At 47.7% G+C, this 20,489-nt stretch overlaps 1 protein-coding gene across 4 annotated transcripts in view; it reads left to right on the top strand.

The window, feature by feature from the left end:
- RGS19 (regulator of G protein signaling 19) overlaps window positions 1-20,489 on the top strand; it is a 60,780-nt gene that overhangs the window by 37,833 nt on the left and 2,458 nt on the right. For all 4 annotated transcript variants that reach the window (XM_040331529.1, XM_040331532.1, XM_040331531.1 and 1 more), the window contains 3 exons: window positions 17,314-17,432; window positions 18,378-18,452; window positions 19,783-20,017. In XM_040331529.1, coding sequence (XP_040187463.1) covers window positions 17,314-17,432; window positions 18,378-18,452; window positions 19,783-20,017 — 429 coding nt within the window. The remainder of the gene's footprint in view (window positions 1-17,313; window positions 17,433-18,377; window positions 18,453-19,782; window positions 20,018-20,489) is intronic.

The following is a 20,489-nucleotide window of genomic DNA, read 5'->3' as shown; positions in this document are numbered from 1 at the left end:
GGTATTACTGTAAATGTGTAGCCAAAGGACAACCAACTCGGGAGTGCTCGTAGAAAACCTCCACCATGTGAGAAGCCACCGACATAAGGGTCAAGATGTACTCTTACCATAGAGTATATAGAGCAGGGATCCTCAAACTACGGCCCTCCAGCTGTTGCGGAACTACACATCCCATAAGGCATAGCAAGACTCTGACATTCATAGACATGACTAGGCATGATGGGAATTGTAGTTCCTGAACAACTGGAGGGCCGTATTTTGAAGACCCCTGATAAAGACCCTCTGATTATGGAAGGTCACATAAGCCTTGGTAATTCACCACTATTAGTTGGCCCATGAAGACAAAAGGCAATAGTATAGATCACATACGCAGCTCCTGGTGATCAGATCTCTGGTCATCAAACTTTTGCAGCGGTACACCCAATAAAAGAGAAGGGGTTCCAATAGTGTAAAACCTCTTACAAATGGTTTATTAAAACAAAATCTTGCACTTGCATGTTTCCAAAGTAATACAAGCAGATGGCATAATAAACAGCGATCAGTGAAAGTTTGGACGGACAGCACGATGACAGGTCTGTGTATCTCCGCCCGACCAGTTTCGTCACAAGTGGACGTCTTTCAGGGCATTTAGTCTATTCAATCACAGAAAACTGTGAATGAATGAGGCAGCCCCGTGGGGGTGGAGCACCCGACAAATTGTGACAGCGGTTGCAGGAAGAAGATCCCACCCTTCCCTGTGACAGCAGGGGGGGGTGCATGCTGAACATGTTACCTAAATACAGATGTAACATGTTCACAAAGGTGAACTCCACCTTTAAGCTTACTGAATGGCAGAGTTCTAATCCACAGTGCAGGTCATGTCAATGCAAGCCTTGGAGTAGCAATGAACCCTAAAATCCACCATAAAATGTACTAATAGCTAAGGAATTTATATCTGTATGAAGGGAGGAAATATCTTGGTTACCACGGGCAATGCAGGTGCCGCCTTCTACTTGTGTCAGTAGGTATTGTGCATATTGTATGTAGCCAAGCTCTGCGTGTATGAGACCTTTTTGGACGGGGTTTTGCTGGTGTGGTTTGTGCGTTGGCGGGGCACGATGGAGATTTGGGGAAGTTGTGGTCGCTTTGTGTTCACAGCTTCCTCCTAAGGCTTGTTTGTGCTGGCCTGTCATAGGGTCTTATCTTTGTGTGCGCCATCGTTGTACATTTTATATACGCAAGCTAAAAAACCTCATCAACTAGATCTTCAAAGGAAGAAACAAATAATTGCGCTGTTTGCGTCATCATATCTATGTTTCATTAAGATCTATACTGATCAGTATGTAAGTACACACACGTGTCCCCAGTCATCTGTTCCATGCCATGGGGAGATTTACTAAAAACTGGGGAGCAGTGCATAGAAACCAGCGTCCAGGTTTTAGCCCTGGTTCACATTGCAGCGATTTGGCATGCGATTTGACATGTGAAATCGCATGCCAAATCGGCGGCCATTGCCGGCAATGGCACCGTCCAAATCGGTGCGACGGTGCGCGATTCCCAAAAGTAGTTTCTGTACTACATTTGGCATCTTCGGGGTGCGATTTCAATAGACATCTGTGCAGAAAGAAACCCATACAGATGTCTCTGAAATCGCTCCCCGAAGTTGGGAACAAAATTGTGCGACTTCAGCTGAACGCGCACAATTTCATTCCCGCATATCAGTGTGAACCTGGGCTCATTGCCAAAGCTTAAGAGCCTTTTCACACTTACCATCGTTTTAGCTGCGCTTTTTGGCCGCTAGCTGGGTGCTTTTAACCCCCGCTAGCGGCCGAAGGAGGGGTTAAAACTGCCCATGTGGCAGCGCATCGGAAGCGCTGCCCATGCATTTCAATGGGCAGGGCCGGGCTCCTAAGCCGCCCCAAAGATGCTGCTTGCAGGACTTTTTCTAATGTCCTGCAAGCACACCGCCCCAGTGTGAAAGCATAAGTGGCATTTTACAGGCGCTTTTTTTAGCGCCTAAACATTTGAAAAATGCATTCAGTGTGAAAGGGGTCTAATTGAAGAAGCTGATTGGTTACCGTGCACAGCTGCACTAGATTCTGAGTTGCTCCAGACTTAGTAAATCTTGTGTCCTGGAAAATAGTCTTACTAAAAGGCTGCAGTTAAACTGTTGAAGTAGATGTAAAGCGCTGTGTATCACTACGCCTTTCACCCTTTTCTTGTATCTTAGTCCTGCTGATCTCTTCCAGACTCTTTTCAGCCACTTCCTGTCTGCATGCCTTCATTTCACAGCAGCTGCTCATCATTGCTCTGGACCAGCTTCCTAAGGGCTCTTTTAGGCTCCATTCACACAAATGCGTTTTTTGATGCATTTTGCAGAAACGCAGGGACATTTTTTAACATGGTTTCCTATGGAACGTGTTCACATCAATGCTTTTTTGTGCCTCTGCGTTTTTGGAAAAGGGTCGGGGACTGTTTTTCCTGCAAAAAGCAGCGTTTTGCATGTAATAGAAGTCAATGGACCCGCATCCAAAACGCAAGTGCCGCGATTTGCCAGTTTGTGTTTTTCGTTTTACCGGTTTATAGCTGGTTGTTAAAGGAAATGTAAAAAAATAAAAATTGCAGGCTAAAAAAAATAATAATAATAAAAAAAAAACGCAAATCGTGGTAAAAATGTGTGTCGAAAAATGCAGCAAGCACTGCAAAAACCGCTGCAAAACCGCTCAAAAGCAACATGCATAGGTGTGATTCGAGCCTTGGGCTGTATTCACACCTATGACATTTTTGGCGATTTGCACTACAGATCGTGTTCCATAAGAAACCATGTAAAATGGACTGTAGTGCAAAATGCAAAACGCACTAAAACTGCATCGGTGTGAATCCAGCGTTACAACGAGCTGTCCAATCAGGTCCGTCTGTGAGTTTGGACCCTCCAGTGTCCCCTATGGAGCGGCGGATGTCAGGGCCACATGTCCGTTGACATCCACCGCTATCCGATCCAATCCAGACGCATGGCGGCCCTATTTTCCATCCACCTGGCGGATCGGATGGAAAATGGACAGGCGGTCCATTTGCATCGGATTTCCCCATAGAGGACAGCAGGACTCTGTGAGCACACAGTGAGCGGGGACGGAACTGACGTCCGCATGCTCGGCGGGGATCACCAGAGCAATCCCCCGCTGAGAAAAGCAGAGTGCGTTTCACGGAGGTGCCACTTGTGAGACTTGTCCTGCGACTTGGGACTGCAGAGTCGCATTACAAGTCGTACCCCATGCTTTCCAATGAATACCGTTCTTATCTGTGCGACTTGTCACCCCACATCACAAAGTGCCTAAACAAGAACTTCCATGGAAGTGTTCTTCAATAAAAGCTGGACAAAATCTTTTATACACTGTAACTTGTTAAAGTGGATGTAAACCCGAATTTTTATTTTTTTATTTCACAATGTACAGTATAAGATTTCTACTCCAGGGATATGCAATTAGCAGACCTCCAGCTGTTGCAAAACTACAAGTCCCATCATGCCTCTTGTGGCCGTCAGAGTCTTTCTATGCCTCATGGGACTTGTAGTTCTGCAACAGCTGGAGGTCCACTATTTGCATATCCCTGTTCTACTCTCAAGCTCTCTCATCTCCTCCTCCCATGTTCGTCTCCAGGACTTCTCCAGAGCCACTCCCATCCTTTGAGGCTCTCTACCTTAACCTGTCCGGATATCCCCTAGTCTTACTACCTTCAGGCGATCCCTGAAAACTCGTCTCTTCAGAGAAGCCCATCACGCCTCCAACTAATCTTTTACCACTTCCATCAGCTCATCCCCCCACAGTTACAACCTTTTGTACCACCTGCCCCACCCTATTAGATTGTAAGCTCTTCTGAGCAGGGCCCTCTTAATCCCCCCCCCCCCCTGTACAAATCATTAGTAAGACCTCATCTGGAATATGCAGTTCAGAACAAAACAAAGCAACAAAAACTAATTTTTATTTTATTGAATACCGTATTTATCGGCTATAACGCGCCCCGGCGTATAGCGCGCACCCCCGAACTTGAAGGAATATTCCTGCAAAAAAAAAAATACTTACAGTTTGGATGCCCCTCGTCGGTGTCTTGCCCGTCGTCCATCGCGTCCTGCCCGTCGTCCATCGGCGGCCTTGTCCGGTCCCGCGTCCTTCTGCGGCCATCCCCGCTCGATCCCCGCCTCCCGCGCTGTGTTCGAACCACCGCGCCGACATATACCGAGCGGAGTATAGTCGGGCGGGCTCGGCTCCTCTCGCGTAAAGGACGTACAGGACGTGACCACGAGAGGAGCCGAGCCTGCCCGACTATACCCGAGTGTACTGCGCTCGGTATATGTCGGCGCAGTGGTTGCGGGAATCGGCGTATATCGCGCACCCACGATTTTGCCCTGATTTTCAGGGCAAAAAAGTGCGCGGTATACGCCGATAAATACGGTACTTAAAGCCAATCTGGCCCTTGGGTCTTCGGTAAATTGCGACTTCACGTCCTGGTTCCCTATTGCGCATGCGCGACTCCCGCTGTGCGATCCCACTGGTCCCTGCTGTCTTCTGGAACCTGTGTGTCTCCCGGAAGACAGCTGGGGGGACGGAGGAGGCGCTGGAAGTGTAGATACTTGCGGGTGGCTTGGCTATCTATGTCCGGAAGTGGGAGCAAAATACCTGTATTAGACGGCTATCTGCTCCCCATGAAAGGTGCCAAACGTGACACCGGAGGATTCTGAAAAGCGGAAGTTTAGTTTTTGGGTGGAATTTCCACTTTGCTTTGAAAATCTTATCTGAAAACGATAAAGTTCTACAGAAAGATAATCCTGATGTGCGTGTCACAGTTTGTGTTTCGGATCTGTAGATCTCTTAAATGGTTATGAAGACCTCAGGGCCTTTGTTATCATAGTCAGCCGAGACTCCCCTTGGTGGGCAGATGGTGTCATTCTGTTATGTAAATTCCCACCATAGCTGGTAGGGTCACATTCTGGCCTGTCCTCCCCCCCTCACATATCCCACTTGACCATTACATGGCTGGGTGGGGGGTCAGTCACCACCATGCAAACATTGGTCAGGATTTGTGATAAATGATGGCCATCTCCGAACACTGGAAGCACCTGGAGCCAACTGTTCTACTGATAGCATACATCTGAAGCTGGTGTCCTATCACCACAGGTTCTCTTTAACTTGTGCTAAACCCATCATAGTGGAAGCTGCTTTATTTGCTTGGAGCCCAGGAGGTCAGAATTGAGATAAAATATCACAAAAGGATCAGTGGGGGAGGGGGGGGGGATGGACACGCCACGCCACGCCCATCATTAACCAGGAATTCCTGACTAGTCTTCAATGGGTTTAGGAACATCTCAATGTTTACTCCCAAATGTGTTTACCAATCCAAAACCTCACTCGCTGGCCTAAAAGTCGGGTCACACGGGCAGCGCGACTTGCCGAGGCGATCTGCACACGACTTCAGAGGCGACTTGTAAAATGACTTCTGTATTGAAGTCAATGCAAGTCGTACAGGAACCTTTTTCTAAGTCGGAGCGACTTGAGTCGCTCCTATTAGAACGGTTCCATAGTACAGAGCGGAGCGCGAATTGTAAGGTGGATACGTCGCCTGACGAGTCGCCCCTGTTCTCTAAAAGCCAGTTGGGGGTTGGTAAACAATTGAATCTATCCAACCTTCAACAATTTATAAGCTCAATAATGGCATGCAATGCCAAGCTGCGGTTTCCATAGCGAGCGAAGTCCTTTCTTGTAATAAGAGGGGCATGGACTCCAGAGACAGAGATATCATTTTGCCCCCCCCCCCCCTCGTACATCTGGAATATGTAGTTCAGTTTTGGGCTCCAGTTCTCAAAAAGGATATCGGGGAACTGGAGAAAGTGCAGAGAAGTGCAACCAAACTGATAAGAGGCATGGAGGAGCTCAGCTATGAGGAAAGATTAGAGGAACTGGATTTTTTCTCTCTGGAGAAGAGGAGAATAAGGGGGGATATGATCACCATGTACAAATATATAAGGGGTCCATACAGTGAACTTGGTGTTGAGTTATTCACTTTACGGGCAACACTGAGGACAAGGGGGCACTCTCTACGTCTAGAGGAAAAGAGATTTCATCTCCAAATACGGAAAGGTTTCTTCACAGTAAGAGCTGTGAAAATGTGGAGCAGACTCCCTCCAGAGGTGGTTCTGGCCAGCTCAGTAGATTGCTTTAAGAAAGGCCTGGATTTTTTCCTAAATGTACATAATATAACTGAGTACTGAGATTTATAGGTAAAGTTGATCCAGGGTAAATCCGATTGCCCGGAAGGAATTGTTTCCCCTGCTGTAGCAAATTGGATCTCATGCTCTGCTGTGTTTTTTTGCCTTCCTCTGGATCAACTGTGGGTATAGAATTGGGTATATGGTAGAGCTGCACGATTAATCGTCAAGAATCGATCTCGCGTTTTTCTTCCATGGCGATTTTGACAAAGGGTTTCCCGATCTTTGGTATGCAGAGAATTTTCTCTCTGCTCTCAGCCATTAAGTACTGTTCGGACCTTGAAGAAGGGGTAACACCCCGAAAGCTGAAAAATTTTATGTATCGTGGACAGTACTCAATTTTCTCAGCCATCAAAAGTCTGGGCAGTCTGCCAAGTTTTGAAAACATTCTATCAGTGGAACTTTAAACATTGTATCAATTTGTCTTTTACATCAAAAGGAATAGACTTCTGTATGTAAATTAGGAACGTTTAACCACTTAAAGCGGAGGTTCACCCATAGCCAACACATTTTCCCCTTAGATGGATGCTCGTTTTGTCTAGGGGAATCGGCTATTTGTTTTAAAATATGATCCGTACTTACCCGTTTTCGAGATGCATCTTCTTCCGTCGCTTCCGGGTATGGGCTGCGGGACTGGGCGTTCCTTCTTGATTGACAGTCTTCCGAGAGGCTTCCGACAGTCTCATCCATCGCGTCACGATTTTCCGAAAGAAGCCGAACGTCGGTGCGCAGGCGCAGTATAGAGCCGCACCGACATTCGGCTTCTTTCGGCTACGAGTGACGCGATGGATGCGACCGTCGGAAGCCTCTCGGAAGACTGTCAATCAAGAAGGAACGCCCATTCCCGAAGCCCATACCCGGAAGCGACGGAGACGATGCATCTCGAAAACGGGTAAGTACAGCTCATATTTTAAAACAAATAGCCGATTCCCCTAGACCGAACGAGCATGAATCTAAGGGGAGAAGAGAAAAAAAAAAAGAATTGGGTGAACTCCCGCTTTAAACACCAAACCTCTTTCTGACAGTTGTTGTTTTCAAGTTAAAATCATTTTTTTTGCTTGAATATTACTTGGAACCCCCAAACATATATATAAATATTTTTTTGTAGAGACCATAGAGAATAAAATGGTGGTTGTTGCAATATTTTATGTCGCACTGTATTTGCGCAGCGGTCTTTCAAATGCAATTTTTTTTGTAAAAAATTACAGTAAAACATTGGTTTGCGAGCATAATTCGTTCCAGAAACATGCTTGTAATCCAGAGCACTTGTATATCAAAGCACTTTTTTTTACTAGTAATACGGCGACCTGCGAATTTTGTCAGGACTGCGATATTATGGCGGACACACCGGACACTTTTGACCCATTTTTGGGACCATTTACATAGTGAACAGTGCTATAAAAATGCACTGATTACTGTATAAATGTGACTGGCAGGGAAGGGGTTAACACTAGGGGGCGAGGAAGGTGTTAAATGTGGATCCTGGGAGTGATTCTTACTGTAGGGGGAGGGGACTGACTGGGGGAGGTGACCAATGGTTGTCCCTATGTACAAGGGACACAGCATCAGTCTCCTCTCCCCGACAGTACGTGGAGCTCTGTGTTTACACCTCATCATTACACACAGAGCTCCACGTCCCTGCTCTAAAACTGCCAATTGCGGGTACCTGGCGGACATCGCGGCCGCCAGGCACGCGCATCGGTGTCGCGCCGGGCGCCCCCCAGTGGCCGGAGGACCCGAGGCCGTAAAATGACAGCCTCTGGGATTTATAGAGCCACCTGGAGGCCGTCTTTTTTTACTATGGCCTGGGACTGAAGTAGTTAAACCTAACTAACTACCGTATGTAAATGGCCTTCTTTGGCCTAAATACAGGTCAGTCACCACGTCGCCTTTTTTTTTTTTTAACCCATAATAGAGCTCCTTCCTTTGGGTTCAAAATGGTCCTTTTTACTATTCCACCCTGGCCTCTGCCAACCTGGCGGGCAGGAAAACCGTTCAGCCTTTCCAACCGACAAAATGACGGCCCAAGCATCCTGTCGGGTCCAAATCCTTTTTAAAATTTGATTCATCTTCTTAGTGGCAGTTTCCTTTTGGAAAATTGTAATTATTATTTGAGGGCTGAAGACATTATTTCGGAGCTCTATGACTCTTCTTTAGATGTAAAATATCTGCCATGTTACTGCAGATGAAAAGAGAAGAGGAAACGACACCCAGATATAAGTTCCTCTTACAACTGCTGTCTTTTGGATTTGGAGCTGTGACAGGATTCCAGTGCTTATCTCTGAGCGGCCATCTTGTGGATCTGAGATAAGATATGGAGGCCGTCGTGTTTGGCTCATTAGGTCTTTTGTATCAAAGGATGAAAGAAGAAAATACTTTGTGGTTTTAGCTACTCTTGACTATATTTGGTCGTGAAAATGCGCCAGTTTTTCCTGATCACTTTGTGAATGATTGGCATGGAATGTCAAAGGAAACGTGGAGGCCGTCCGTTATCTCCTTCTGCTTCTTAAAGGTTCCTCACACATTTGCAGATACGGATCTTTACAAGAAGGTCAGCAATAGCATTACCTATATTTTTCGCATTATACATTTACTTCAAAGAGGTTATTCTGACCTCCCAGATGGCCACATGCTTGTTCTGGGTGGTCCACAGCCATCCGGCGGATTCAGTCAAGCTTTGGTATCAGTGGGGGTTGGACAAGGTTGCTGCCATTATGATGTCTCCGGTACCCCCAGCAGTAACGATGGTGTGCACCACGCATGAGAAGGCCATTGGTTTGTCAGTTGCCTAGGAATGATGCTTTGGGCCATGGGTCACCAAACTTTCTAATAAAGGGCCAGTTTATTCCCCCTCAGTGGAAATGGAAATTTTCCTGTCATCACTGGGAGTAAACAACATCACATTGGTATTAGGGGGCGGAATAGTGCCCCATCATGGGCATCATTTGGAGGAATACTGCCCCATTGTTGGTGTCAGCGGGAGAAATGGTGCCCCATTGTTCATGTCACTTGGTAGAATAGTGTCTCATACGAGTGGGAGGAATAGTGCTCCATTGTTGGTGTCACCAGGAGAAATGGTGCTCCATTGTTGGTGTCACCAGGAGAAATGGTGCTTCATTGTTGGTGTCACCAGGAGAAATGGTGCCCCATTGTTGGTGTCACCAGGAGAAATGGTGCCCCATTGTTGGTGTCACCAGGAGAAATGGTGCCCCATTGTTGGTGTCACCAGGAGAAATGGTGCCCCATTGTTGATGTCACCAGGAGAAATGGTGCCCCATTGTTGATGTCACTTGGCAGAATAATGTGGGAAGAAATGGTGCTTCATTGTTGGTGTCAGCGGGAGAAATTATGCCCCATTGTTGATGTCACTTGGCAGAATAATGTGGGAAGAAATGGTGCTCCATTGTTGGTGTCAGCGGGAGAAATGGTGCCCCATTGTTCATGTCACTTGGTAGAATAGTGTCTCATACGAGTGGGAGGAATAGTGCTCCATTGTTGGTGTCACCAGGAGAAATGGTGCTCCATTGTTGGTGTCACCAGGAGAAATGGTGCCCCATTGTTGGTGTCACCAGGAGAAATGGTGCCCCATTGTTGATGTCACCAGGAGAAATTATGCCCCATTGTTGATGTCACTTGGCAGAATAGTGTGGGAAGAAATGGTGCTTCATTGTTGGTGTCCGCAGGAGAAATGATTCCCCATTGTTGATGTCACTTGGCAGAATAGTGTGGGAAGAAATGGTGCTTCATTGTTGGTGTCAGCGGGAGGAATGGTGCCCCATTGTTGATGTCACTTGGCAGAATAGTGTCTCGGATCAGCCGCAGGATTAGTGCCCCAAAGGCTGGATAAAAGCAAGCAGAGGGCTGCAGCTTGGAGACCACTGCTTTAGACCACTAGCACTGACATGTTGCATCCTCAGGGGTGGGGCTCAGACTCTCTTTTGGGATTGGGTGAGTAGGGTGTGGAAAGACTAAACATTTGGATAGTGTTGGGGAGTTGAAGAAAGCTGAAGGCTTAAATCTCCTTTTTGGTGCCACTTGGATGCGACTTTGGCTTTGACCAGTGATAATGGAGAACTGTTGCACACAAGTTACATTGTATAACATTTGGGTACGACTTTCATGCAACTTCGGAGGGTTAACATTGAAGTCTATGGCCCTCAAGGTGCATGAAAGTCGGACTAAAGTAATGCATGAACACCTTTGAAGTCGCTGCAACTATAAGTCGCTCATATATGAATGGTTATCATTGGAAAACATGGGACACGACTTGTCATGCCGCCGTGATGTACAAAGTTGCATGACAAGTCGCACAAGTGTAAATGGAGCCTAAATAGCAATGCCAAAAAATGATCCGAAAAACATACAAAAAATAGAAAAAACATTGTGGGAAGATTTTGAAGAGGGCGGAGTGAGTTTCTCGATAAGTGGGGGGTTAGAATTTGGCGTACAGGAATTTGTTTATAGCCAGACTTGGAAAACAGGAAAAGTGTTTGTGTTCTGTAGATTCTGAGAGAAGCCGTCTTCTAACTTCCTCTATCTGAGTCAGAAGATCATGTGATCGCCGGGAGAAGTGGAAGACCCCCATCCAGGCGCCCCTGTAGATGAGAGGAGCCTGTGTACAGACTAGTCTGGGGATGTCGCAGATATTGGGGCTTATTTACTAATAAAATGTCACCTCAATTATCCAATCAGATAGAATAAGTAAGCAGGACTTTGCTTTTTATGTGATTGGCTATTTAAAGTGACTATTCCCACAATTGTTTATTGTGTGAAGATTCTCAACCCCTTTTAGTAAATTATCCTCATCAGGGCTTTTTTTTTCTCAGAGAATAGGTGCAGGAACCCCCCCCCCCCTTCTGAGTCACCTCTTGTCTCTGCCCCCTACCCACCTCTGAGCACCATCCCTTGGTTCCACCCCCTACCCACCTCTGAGCACCATCCCTTGGTTCCACCTCCTACCCACCTCTGAGCACCATCCCTTGGTTCCACCCCCTACCCACCTCTGAGCACCATCCCTTGGTTCCACCCCCTACCCACCTCTGAGCACCATCCCTTGGTTCCACCCCCTACCCACCTCTGAGCACCATCCCTTGGTTCCACCCCCTACCCACCTCTGAGCACCATCCCTTGGTTCCACCCCCGAGCGCTGTCCCTTGGTTCCACCCCCTACTCACCTCCGAGCGCCGTCCCTTGGTTCCACCACCTACCCACCTCCGAGCACTGTCCCTTGGTTCAACCCCCTACCCACCTCTGAGCACCGCCCCTTGGTTCCACCCCCTACCCACCTCCGAGCGCTGTCCCTTGGTTCCACCCCCTACCCACCTCTGAGCACTGTCCCTTGGTTCCACCCCCTACCCACCTCTGAGCACCGTCCCTTAGTTCCACCCCCTACCCACCTCTGAGCACCGTCCCTTAGTTCCACCCCCTACCCACCTCTGAGCGCTGTCCCTTGGTTCCACCCCCTACCCACCTCCGAGCGCTGTCCCTTGGTTCCACCCCCTACCCACCTCTGAGCATCGTCCCTTGGTTCCACCCCCTACCCACCTCCGAGCGCTGTCCTTTGGTTCCACCCCCTACCCACCGCCGAGCGCTGTCCTTTGGTTCCACCCCTTACCCACTTCTGAGCGCTGTCCCTTTGTTCCACCCCTCACCCACCTCTGAGCATCGTCCCTTGGTTCCACCCCCTACCCACCTCCGAGCGCTGTCCTTTGGTTCCACCCCCTACCCACCTCCGAGCGCTGTCCTTTGGTTCCACCCCTTACCCACTTCTGAGCGCTGTCCCTTTGTTCCACCCCTTACCCACCTCCAAGTGCTGTCCCTTGGTTCCACTCCCTATCCACCTCCGAGCGCTGTTTCTTGGTTCCACCCCCTACCCACTTTCAAGCGTGGTCCCTTGGTTCCACCCCTTACCCACCTCCGAGCGCTGTCCTTTGGTTCTATTCTCTATCCACCTCCGAGCGCTGTTCCTTGGTTCCACCCCCTACCCACTTCCGAACGTGGTCCCTTGGTTCCACCTCTGAGCACCGTCCCTTGGTTCCACCCACCTCCGAGCACTGTCCCTTGGTTTCACCCCCTGCCCACCTCCAAGCGCTGTCCCTTTGGTTCCGCCCCCTACCCACCTCCAAGCACTGTCCCTTGGTTCCGCCCCCTACCCACCTCCAAGCACTGTCCCTTTTAGAGAATACAGAACCAAGTATCATTATGTGCTGCTAAATAATTTTGTATGGAATTTAATAACAAGAAAAGCAGTAAAATAGATCCCCTGTAGCCAGCAACGATAGCTCTACCCCACCCACCCCCCAGGAACAATAGATACCCCAAGCAAACACTAGACCCACCCTAGCAACAATAGGCCCCCCGGCAACAATAGATCCCTCCCCAGCAAAAATAGACCTCCCAGTGCCACCCCTTTTAGAGAATACAGAACCAAGTATCATTTTGTGGTGCTAAATACTTTGTATGGAATTTGTTAATGATCACAAGAAAAGCAGTAAAATAGATACCCCCTCCCCAGCAACAATAGATACCCCCCTCCAGCAACTATAGATCAGCCAGCATCAATGGAATCTCCAGCACCCCTTGCCATTTCATACATTCAGTGCTGGAACTGTGACCCCCCCGCGTTCCCGCTGAAAAAAGTAACTCCTGATCCTTGTCGCCTCAAGCACTGTTGGGACCTCTGGGGAAACCCCCCCTGTAAGGCCGGCCGTATCTGATTATTGAAATGAAGTTTCCCTTTAATATTTATTCTTGCAAATGTTATCAAAATGTAGCATGGAAATGAGCAGTGCCGGTATTATTTGGTTCTGCTCTCTGATTGGTGAAGGATCAGTAGAGAAGTTTGCATAGATCACAAACAGGGTGAGGTCAGCCTGTCTGAGAGATAAAATAACTGGCGCGGCGCGTGCGTGGGACATCAGTTCCTAGTTGTGGGACGGCGTGAGTACTCTCTCTTTAATATTTCATGTGTGGGGGGGTTGCTTGTGTTCTGCTTGGTTTGCCTTTGAATTTTAAAAAAATCTATACAGACAACCCACTTCAAAGGGTGGTCTGCCACAAGGGGTGGTCTGCCACAAGGGGTGGTCTGCCACACGGGATGGTCTGCCACAAAGGGTGGTCTGCCACAAAGGGTGGTCTGCCACAAGGGCAGCTGTCCAGGGCGCCAGGAGAGTCAGGAGGTCATCAAAGGAGGAAATGTATTTTCTTGTAGCTGTAATATGGATAGTTCTTTCTCTAATATGGATAGTCCCTTCTCTAATATGGATTGTCCACCTTCTAGTCCACGGTAGAACTACGTAACCCAACGCTGACCCTGCCGCGTGATTTTGTGCGCACAGTGCAAAGCCAATTCCCTTTTTTATATAAAGAGCTCAGCTTGGCTATTTCTGTGCGGTCTTCTATCACCCGGTCATTCTTATCTCACCTTCGCTGAACCCATCGCTGCAGATAATCTCCGGCGATGCTCTCAGGTCAAGCGCCTTGCAGGAGGAAGTCACACACGGCCACAAAAACTGTTAAATCCTCCCAGATTCCGGCCGCAGCCACTGGCCTCTGCCCCTGAAATTCACCTTGGGTATAACGGGGGCCTGTGACGGGTGGAGAGGACATATGGAAACAGGGATTAGACTTAAAAACCTTCCACAGAAGCCATCGAACGTGTTTTAGAATTGGTGATTCGGTATTCACCCAAAAATGTAATATATTGCAACTTACCGATCATTAGATGTGCTGGCTGCATTCCTTTTCTTTTTCTTTTTTTCCCCTCCCTCTGTTTTCACCTGGTAATCTGGTCAGTAACATACCTCCTGTGTTAGTGAGACCCAGCTCTGGAGGAATGAACACAGGAGGCACAGCAGCGTTGTAAACAATATCAGCCCCACTCCTTTTAGCTCCTCTTAGCGTATATTAAATAGCCAATGAATTGACTGCACTACATGCAATAAAGAAGGAGAAAATTAGATTTTTAGGTGGAAAAAATGTCATATAGCAAGTAGATTATAATAAAATATTTTTTTTTTTTTTTAACACCAAAATAATAACAGTAAAAAAATATAAAAAAATATAGAAAATTGGAGAGTGATAGTACAAAGAATACAGTAGGACAGTCCTATTCTATTCGATTTTCCTATTAATTGTATTTTTTTGTACTATCACTCTCCAATTTTCTATATTTTTTTACTGTTCAAAAAAAAAATATTTTAATATTATCTAATTGATATATGACATTTTTTTGCACCTAAAAATCTATTTTTTTCCTTCTTTGTTTCTACATTATTGGGGATTTGGTGCTATATACTTTATTTGGGTTATCCAGAAAAACGAATCCTGCATATAGCAATGTCTCCACCCGAGAACCAACCATCCTTGGCGTTTCACCTCTTCTGATTTGCTCACAAGGATAGGAGACTTCCTCTATCCTTTCTCACGAGTCAGGAGTGGCGAAACGCGTCAAGGATGGTTGGTTCTCGGGTGGAGACATTGCTATATGCAGTCAATTCATTGGCTGTTTAATATACGCTAGGAGGAGCTTAGTGGAGTGGGGCTGATATTGTTTCATATTTTCAATAGAGACTATTGTGGCCACAACCCAGATTGTCCGTGTAGAAGAGAGGCCAGTCGTGAGTGGAGCTACGGATCTGTGTGTTTCTGCCGGGAATACGTTGTTTGCCATTTTATAAATGAGGCCTACAGCATCCAGTATAATCCAGAGCCAGGTAGACGGTGAGACGATCAAATAACAGAGATCACACACCACTACCACACCACCACATCTACCACCCCACACCACACCACCAAAACAACCACATCTACCACCCCACCCCACATCACTCCACCAAACCAAACCACCACCACATCTACCACCCACATCACTCCACCAAGCCACCACATCTACCACTCCACCACATCTACTACCCCACATCACTCCACCACCACATCTACCACCCCCACCCCACATCAATCCACCAAACCACACCACCACCCCACCCCACCACATCTACCACCAAACCTCCAACACATCTACCATTCCACCCCACATCACTCCACCAAACCATACCACCACATCTACCACAACACATCACTCCACCAAACCACACCACCACCCCACACCAACACATCTACCACCCCACATCACTCCACCAAACCACATCTTCCACTCCACCCCACATCACTCCACCAAACCATACCACCACCCCACTCCACCACATCTACCACCAAACCACCACCACATCTACCACTCCACCAAACCACACCACCACATCTACCACCACACATCACTCCACCAAACCACACCACCACCCCACACCAACACATCCACCACATCACTCCACCACCACATTTACCACCCCACATCACTCCACCAAAGCACACCACACCATCACCCCAAACCAACCCAACCACCACCACATCTACCACCACCCCACCCCACACCACACCATCACCCCACATCAAACTACCACATCACTCCCCCAAAGCACAGCACAACATCACCCCACACCAAACCACCACATCTACCACACCACTCAACCAAACCACACCACTACCACCACATCCCACCCCACATCACTCCACCAAACCACACCACACCATCACTCCACTAAACCACACTACCACCACTCACCAAACCACCACATCTACCACACCACTCCACCCCACATCACTCCACCAAACCACACCACACCATCACTCCACCAAACCACACTACCACCACTCACCAAACCACCACATCTACCACACCACTCCACCCCACATCACTCAACCAAACCACACCACTACCACACTACCACCACATCCCACCCCACATCACTTCACCAAACCACACTACCACCACTCACCAAACCACCACATCACTCCACATCAATTCACCAAACCACACCACCATTACTACCACTCCACCAAAAAAAAGAGACAGATATCAGTAAGCTGAACCCTCTGTTGGCTTCATGTATTTTGTGAGGACACCAATGAGTAAGGTGTTTCCAACTTATACTGCCATGGTGTCTCACTCCTCCTGTTGTCTCACTTCAGCAGATGCTTTTGAGGCAATGTTACCTACTTAAAATGTAATTTTGCCATCAGAGTTATAAAGGGAGTTGAGCTTGGTACGCACAATGAGAATATCGGACAAATGATCTCCCGTTTTTGTTTTGCATGCTAATCTTCATGTTAAAAATGAAGAGTTTACTGAAGTTATGAAAATTCTCATAGGACAGAACAATAATTTGGAAGTGAAGTCATGTATTGTGTATTGTATTTTCGGACGACAACTGTACTGATTGAACGAAAATCGCACAATCTGGTATCATACGAGGAACATTTTCATGTTTGTCCCTTCGGATAATTTCGGACGGAAGCCGTGCACCAACGATCAAAATATCTTACGATCAATTCGAAAGCGGTATTTTTCGCACAGTTTTCTGATCGTGTGTACGGGGCTTCAGTCCCCAGAGCTGTTGTGGTCTGCCATTACAGCAATGCCATATGGTATCCAGCACATATTATCAGTATCTTGTGTACATTTTTAGCTGAGTGCCTGGAACGTGGTGCAATGTGAACCCGGCGGCTCTGTGACAACTTCTGCTTTCTGTAAGGTTTAAACAGAGAACAATGCTTAATACATTACTGGTTGGAGGGAAAAAACTGCAACAAGACAAGATGGAGGCAGTGATGGCTGTTGTTGTGACCTCAGAGGTTTCTGGGTAGTTGTGGTAAGGGGTGTCGGTAAGCAGGACGGTGGGGGTCAGCCACTTTCTCTGTTGGCTACACACTAATAATCAATTGTGCAATACATTTGTATGTATGAGGGCAATGGGGTGCTAATATGAGCACCCCATAAAATCCATGGCCAGCCTTCCCTGCCCCTTCCTGTGCCGTGTATCATGACGATTGAACTTTCCCTTCAGTTGTGAATGGTGGCTGTGAAAGTCGTTGTACGGATGTGGCCCTCACCAGACTAGATGTTTCCTGTTGGTGCATTAAGTAATAATTCTGTCACCTGGCACAGTGATGTCATAATATCCCCCCACCTGTAGCTCTGTGTGTTCTGTGCTTCTGATGTCTCTCTTCTGCTCTCTCAGTACACAGGGCCTGACCCCAGTGAGTCTCCCATGTCACGGTATGACAGGACCCAGCCAACCCGGAACCACCGGACCAACCCTTGCTGCCTCTGCTGGTGTTGCTGCTGCAGCTGTTCCTGGTAAGTTCCCGAGCCACAATGGCTAACATTATACACGCAGTTACCTTAAACTGAACGGGTAAAGAAAGGTGTGCCTTAGGCTCTTAGGCTGGGTTCACACTTATGCAAATTCTCATGACAGGAGATTGTGACCGGCTCTCAATGGAACCGATTTACACACCTCCGGGGCCGCCGCAGTCCGCATATGGAAAGGGTCCTGTGCGTCTTTGGCTTCGAATTAGGTGCGAATTAGGCAGAAATTTGGATCTGGTTCACACCTGAATCGGTAAACAGGGATGCACCGGACCCCCTGCTGTGAACCCGGCCTTAAAGTGATTTCCACAGAGCACCCCCGATCCTCCTTTTATAGGGACTCCCGGCATCGCTTCTCCTCCTCATCGAGTGCCCCCACGAAGAGCCACATTCCATGGGGGCACTTGTGCTGGTGCGCTCCTGAGTCTTGCTGCTGCGTCCATTGACACAGACAGCAGGCCCCGCCTCGGCTCCCGTGTCACTGGATTTGGTTGACAGCAGTGAGAGCCCATGGCTGCTGCTGCTATCAGTCTATCCAATGAAGCCCCCGCCCCCTTATCACTGGGTTTGATTGACAGCACTGGTAGCCAATGGCTCCTGGTGCCCCACCAAAGCCAGTAAGACACGGAAGTGAGGGAAGAGAAGAGCTGGAGACAGAGCGCTGGATCAAATGAGGGCTCAGCTAAATAAAAGGGGGAGGTGAGAGGGATACTGATCCTGAAACATTTTTTAACCTTAATGCAATGAATTTCCACTCAGAGCCCTGGGACTAGCAACCCTGCTGGGCCCCCCGACAGTGAAATGCCAGGGCCAAGTCGCAAGTGCGACTGCTGCGACCCTGGGAGTTCCGCCACTGCCATATTAGCGATGTGAAAACAGTGCTGCTGTTTTAAAAAATGTAAATAATTAAGATTCTGTTCTCTTTCTGTCAAGGAATGAGGACCGCAATAGACTTCGGAGGCTGTCTCGAGACACCAAGTTGGAGATCGTCGCTCACTGTGAGGTCTGGTAAGTGTGACCCCTTCTGTGCAGGTGACATGTGATGAGTACAGGATGTCGTTCCAGGCAACAAGTTCAATCAAGCAATGACATGATAATGTGATCCACAATATTACTACTTTAGTCTGAGTTCTGTGTAATCCCCTGTGGCCCTATTCCAGAGAGCACCTCACACGGATAGGTGACGGAGGAAGCTACATTGCCTGTGCATTGTAAGTTCTTCTTTTAGCGTATACTGTATCACCCGTCACTTAAAGGAGAAGTCCAGCCTGAGCTTGTTTGGCTGGGCTTCTTCTCTGGGTCACAGGAGTGCGATTCGTTTTGCACTTCTGTGACCCCTTTTTTAAGCAGAGAGTGGTCTGAAGTTTGGAGATCATGGGAATGGCCAAGTAGGGTTCAGGAAGTTTGGAGATCATGGGAATGGACAAGTAGGATTCAGGAAGTTTGAAAATCATGGGAATGGCCAAGTAGGATTCAGGAAGTTTGAAGATCATGGGAATGGACAAGTAGGGTACAGGAAGTTTGAAGATCATGGGAATGGCCAAGTAGGATTCAGGAAGTTTGGAGAGCATGGGAATGGACAAGTAGGATTCAGGAAGTTTGAAAATCATGGGAATGGCCAAGTAGGATTCAGGAAGTTTGGAGAGCATGGGAATGGACAAGTAGGGTTCAGGAAGTTTGGAGAGCATGGAAATGGACAAGTAGGGTTCAGGAAGTTTGGAGAGCATGGGAATGGACAAGTAGGGTTCAGGAAGTTTGGAGAGCATGGGAATGGACAAGTAGGGTTCAGGAAGTTTGGAGAGCACGGGAATGGACAAGTAGGGTTCAAGAAGTTTGGAGATCATGGGAATGGCCAAGTAGGGTTCAGGAAGTTTGGAGAGCATGGGAATGGCCAAGTAGGGTTCAGGAAGTTTGGAGATCATGGGAATCGACAAGTATGGGTTCAGGAAGTTTGAAGATCATAGGAATGGACAAGTAGGGTTAAGGAAGTTTGGAGATTATGGGAATGGACAAGTAGGGTTCAGGAAGTTTGGAGAGCATGGGAATGGCCAAGTAGGGTTCAGGACGTTTGGAGAGCATGGGAATGGCCAAGTAGGGTTCAGGACGTTTGGAGAGCATGGGAATGGACAAGTAGGGTTCAGGAAGAGTTGAGGCCCCTGGAGGGAAGTATTTGCAGCCACAGATAAGGGACTTCAGGATATAGTAGATTTAAAAAGATCACCAAGAGAATCCAATACTTTTTTTTTGTACCGGTAATCTGTTTTGAGTGGAGTGTCTCTTTAAATGGTCAGACCCGGGCTCTAGGATTTACAAGCTGATCCTTTTTTTCACCTCGCAGCACAAAGCCGTCCTCAGAAGAGATATACACCTGGGGCCACTCCTTCGAGAAGCTGATGAAGAACCCGGCCGGGCGCAATGTGTTCCGCGAGTTTCTGCGCACCGAGTACAGCGAGGAGAACATGCTCTTCTGGCTGGCCTGCGAGGAGCTGAAGAAGGACAACAGCAAGCATTTTGTGGAAGAGAAGGCGCGCATGATCTATGAGGATTACATCTCCATCTTGTCTCCCAAGGAGGTAAGTGTGGCCACACCCAGAATCAAAAATGTTCTGCCCCATCAGACTATACTACCAGCCAGGCAGCTAAAAATCCTCACTTTCATGCTGCTGATGCCCAACAATGGGGGTTCTGCAGGTTCCAGAGACGTGGGTAGTCAGCTGCACTGACCTATGACCTCTAATATTTCAGGGGAGACTCTTGGAATCTCTAGTCGGGCTTTTCCATTGGCACAGCTGGGAATCCAGATGTTTAGATTGGGTTTCAGATGTGATTTTTTTAAATGCTTCAAAATGCCTTTTTAGCGAGAATAGGGGAATAAAATGAGGCTGCAATGATTTCACATTTTATAGTAGCAGCAGGAAATGTGTAGCTTGTGATTGCAGAGGTGTCAGAAAACCTTTTGTACATTTCAAATGGAGTTCATTTTTTACTTGGTTGATGTGTGTGATTGCACTGCCCTCTTATGGGCATTAGGCTAACTGCAGGCAT

This window comes from Rana temporaria, chromosome 12 (genome assembly GCF_905171775.1).
Source record: "Rana temporaria chromosome 12, aRanTem1.1, whole genome shotgun sequence".
Taxonomy (NCBI): Eukaryota; Metazoa; Chordata; class Amphibia; order Anura; family Ranidae; genus Rana; species Rana temporaria.
This window is presented reverse-complemented; position numbering and strand designations above follow the sequence as displayed.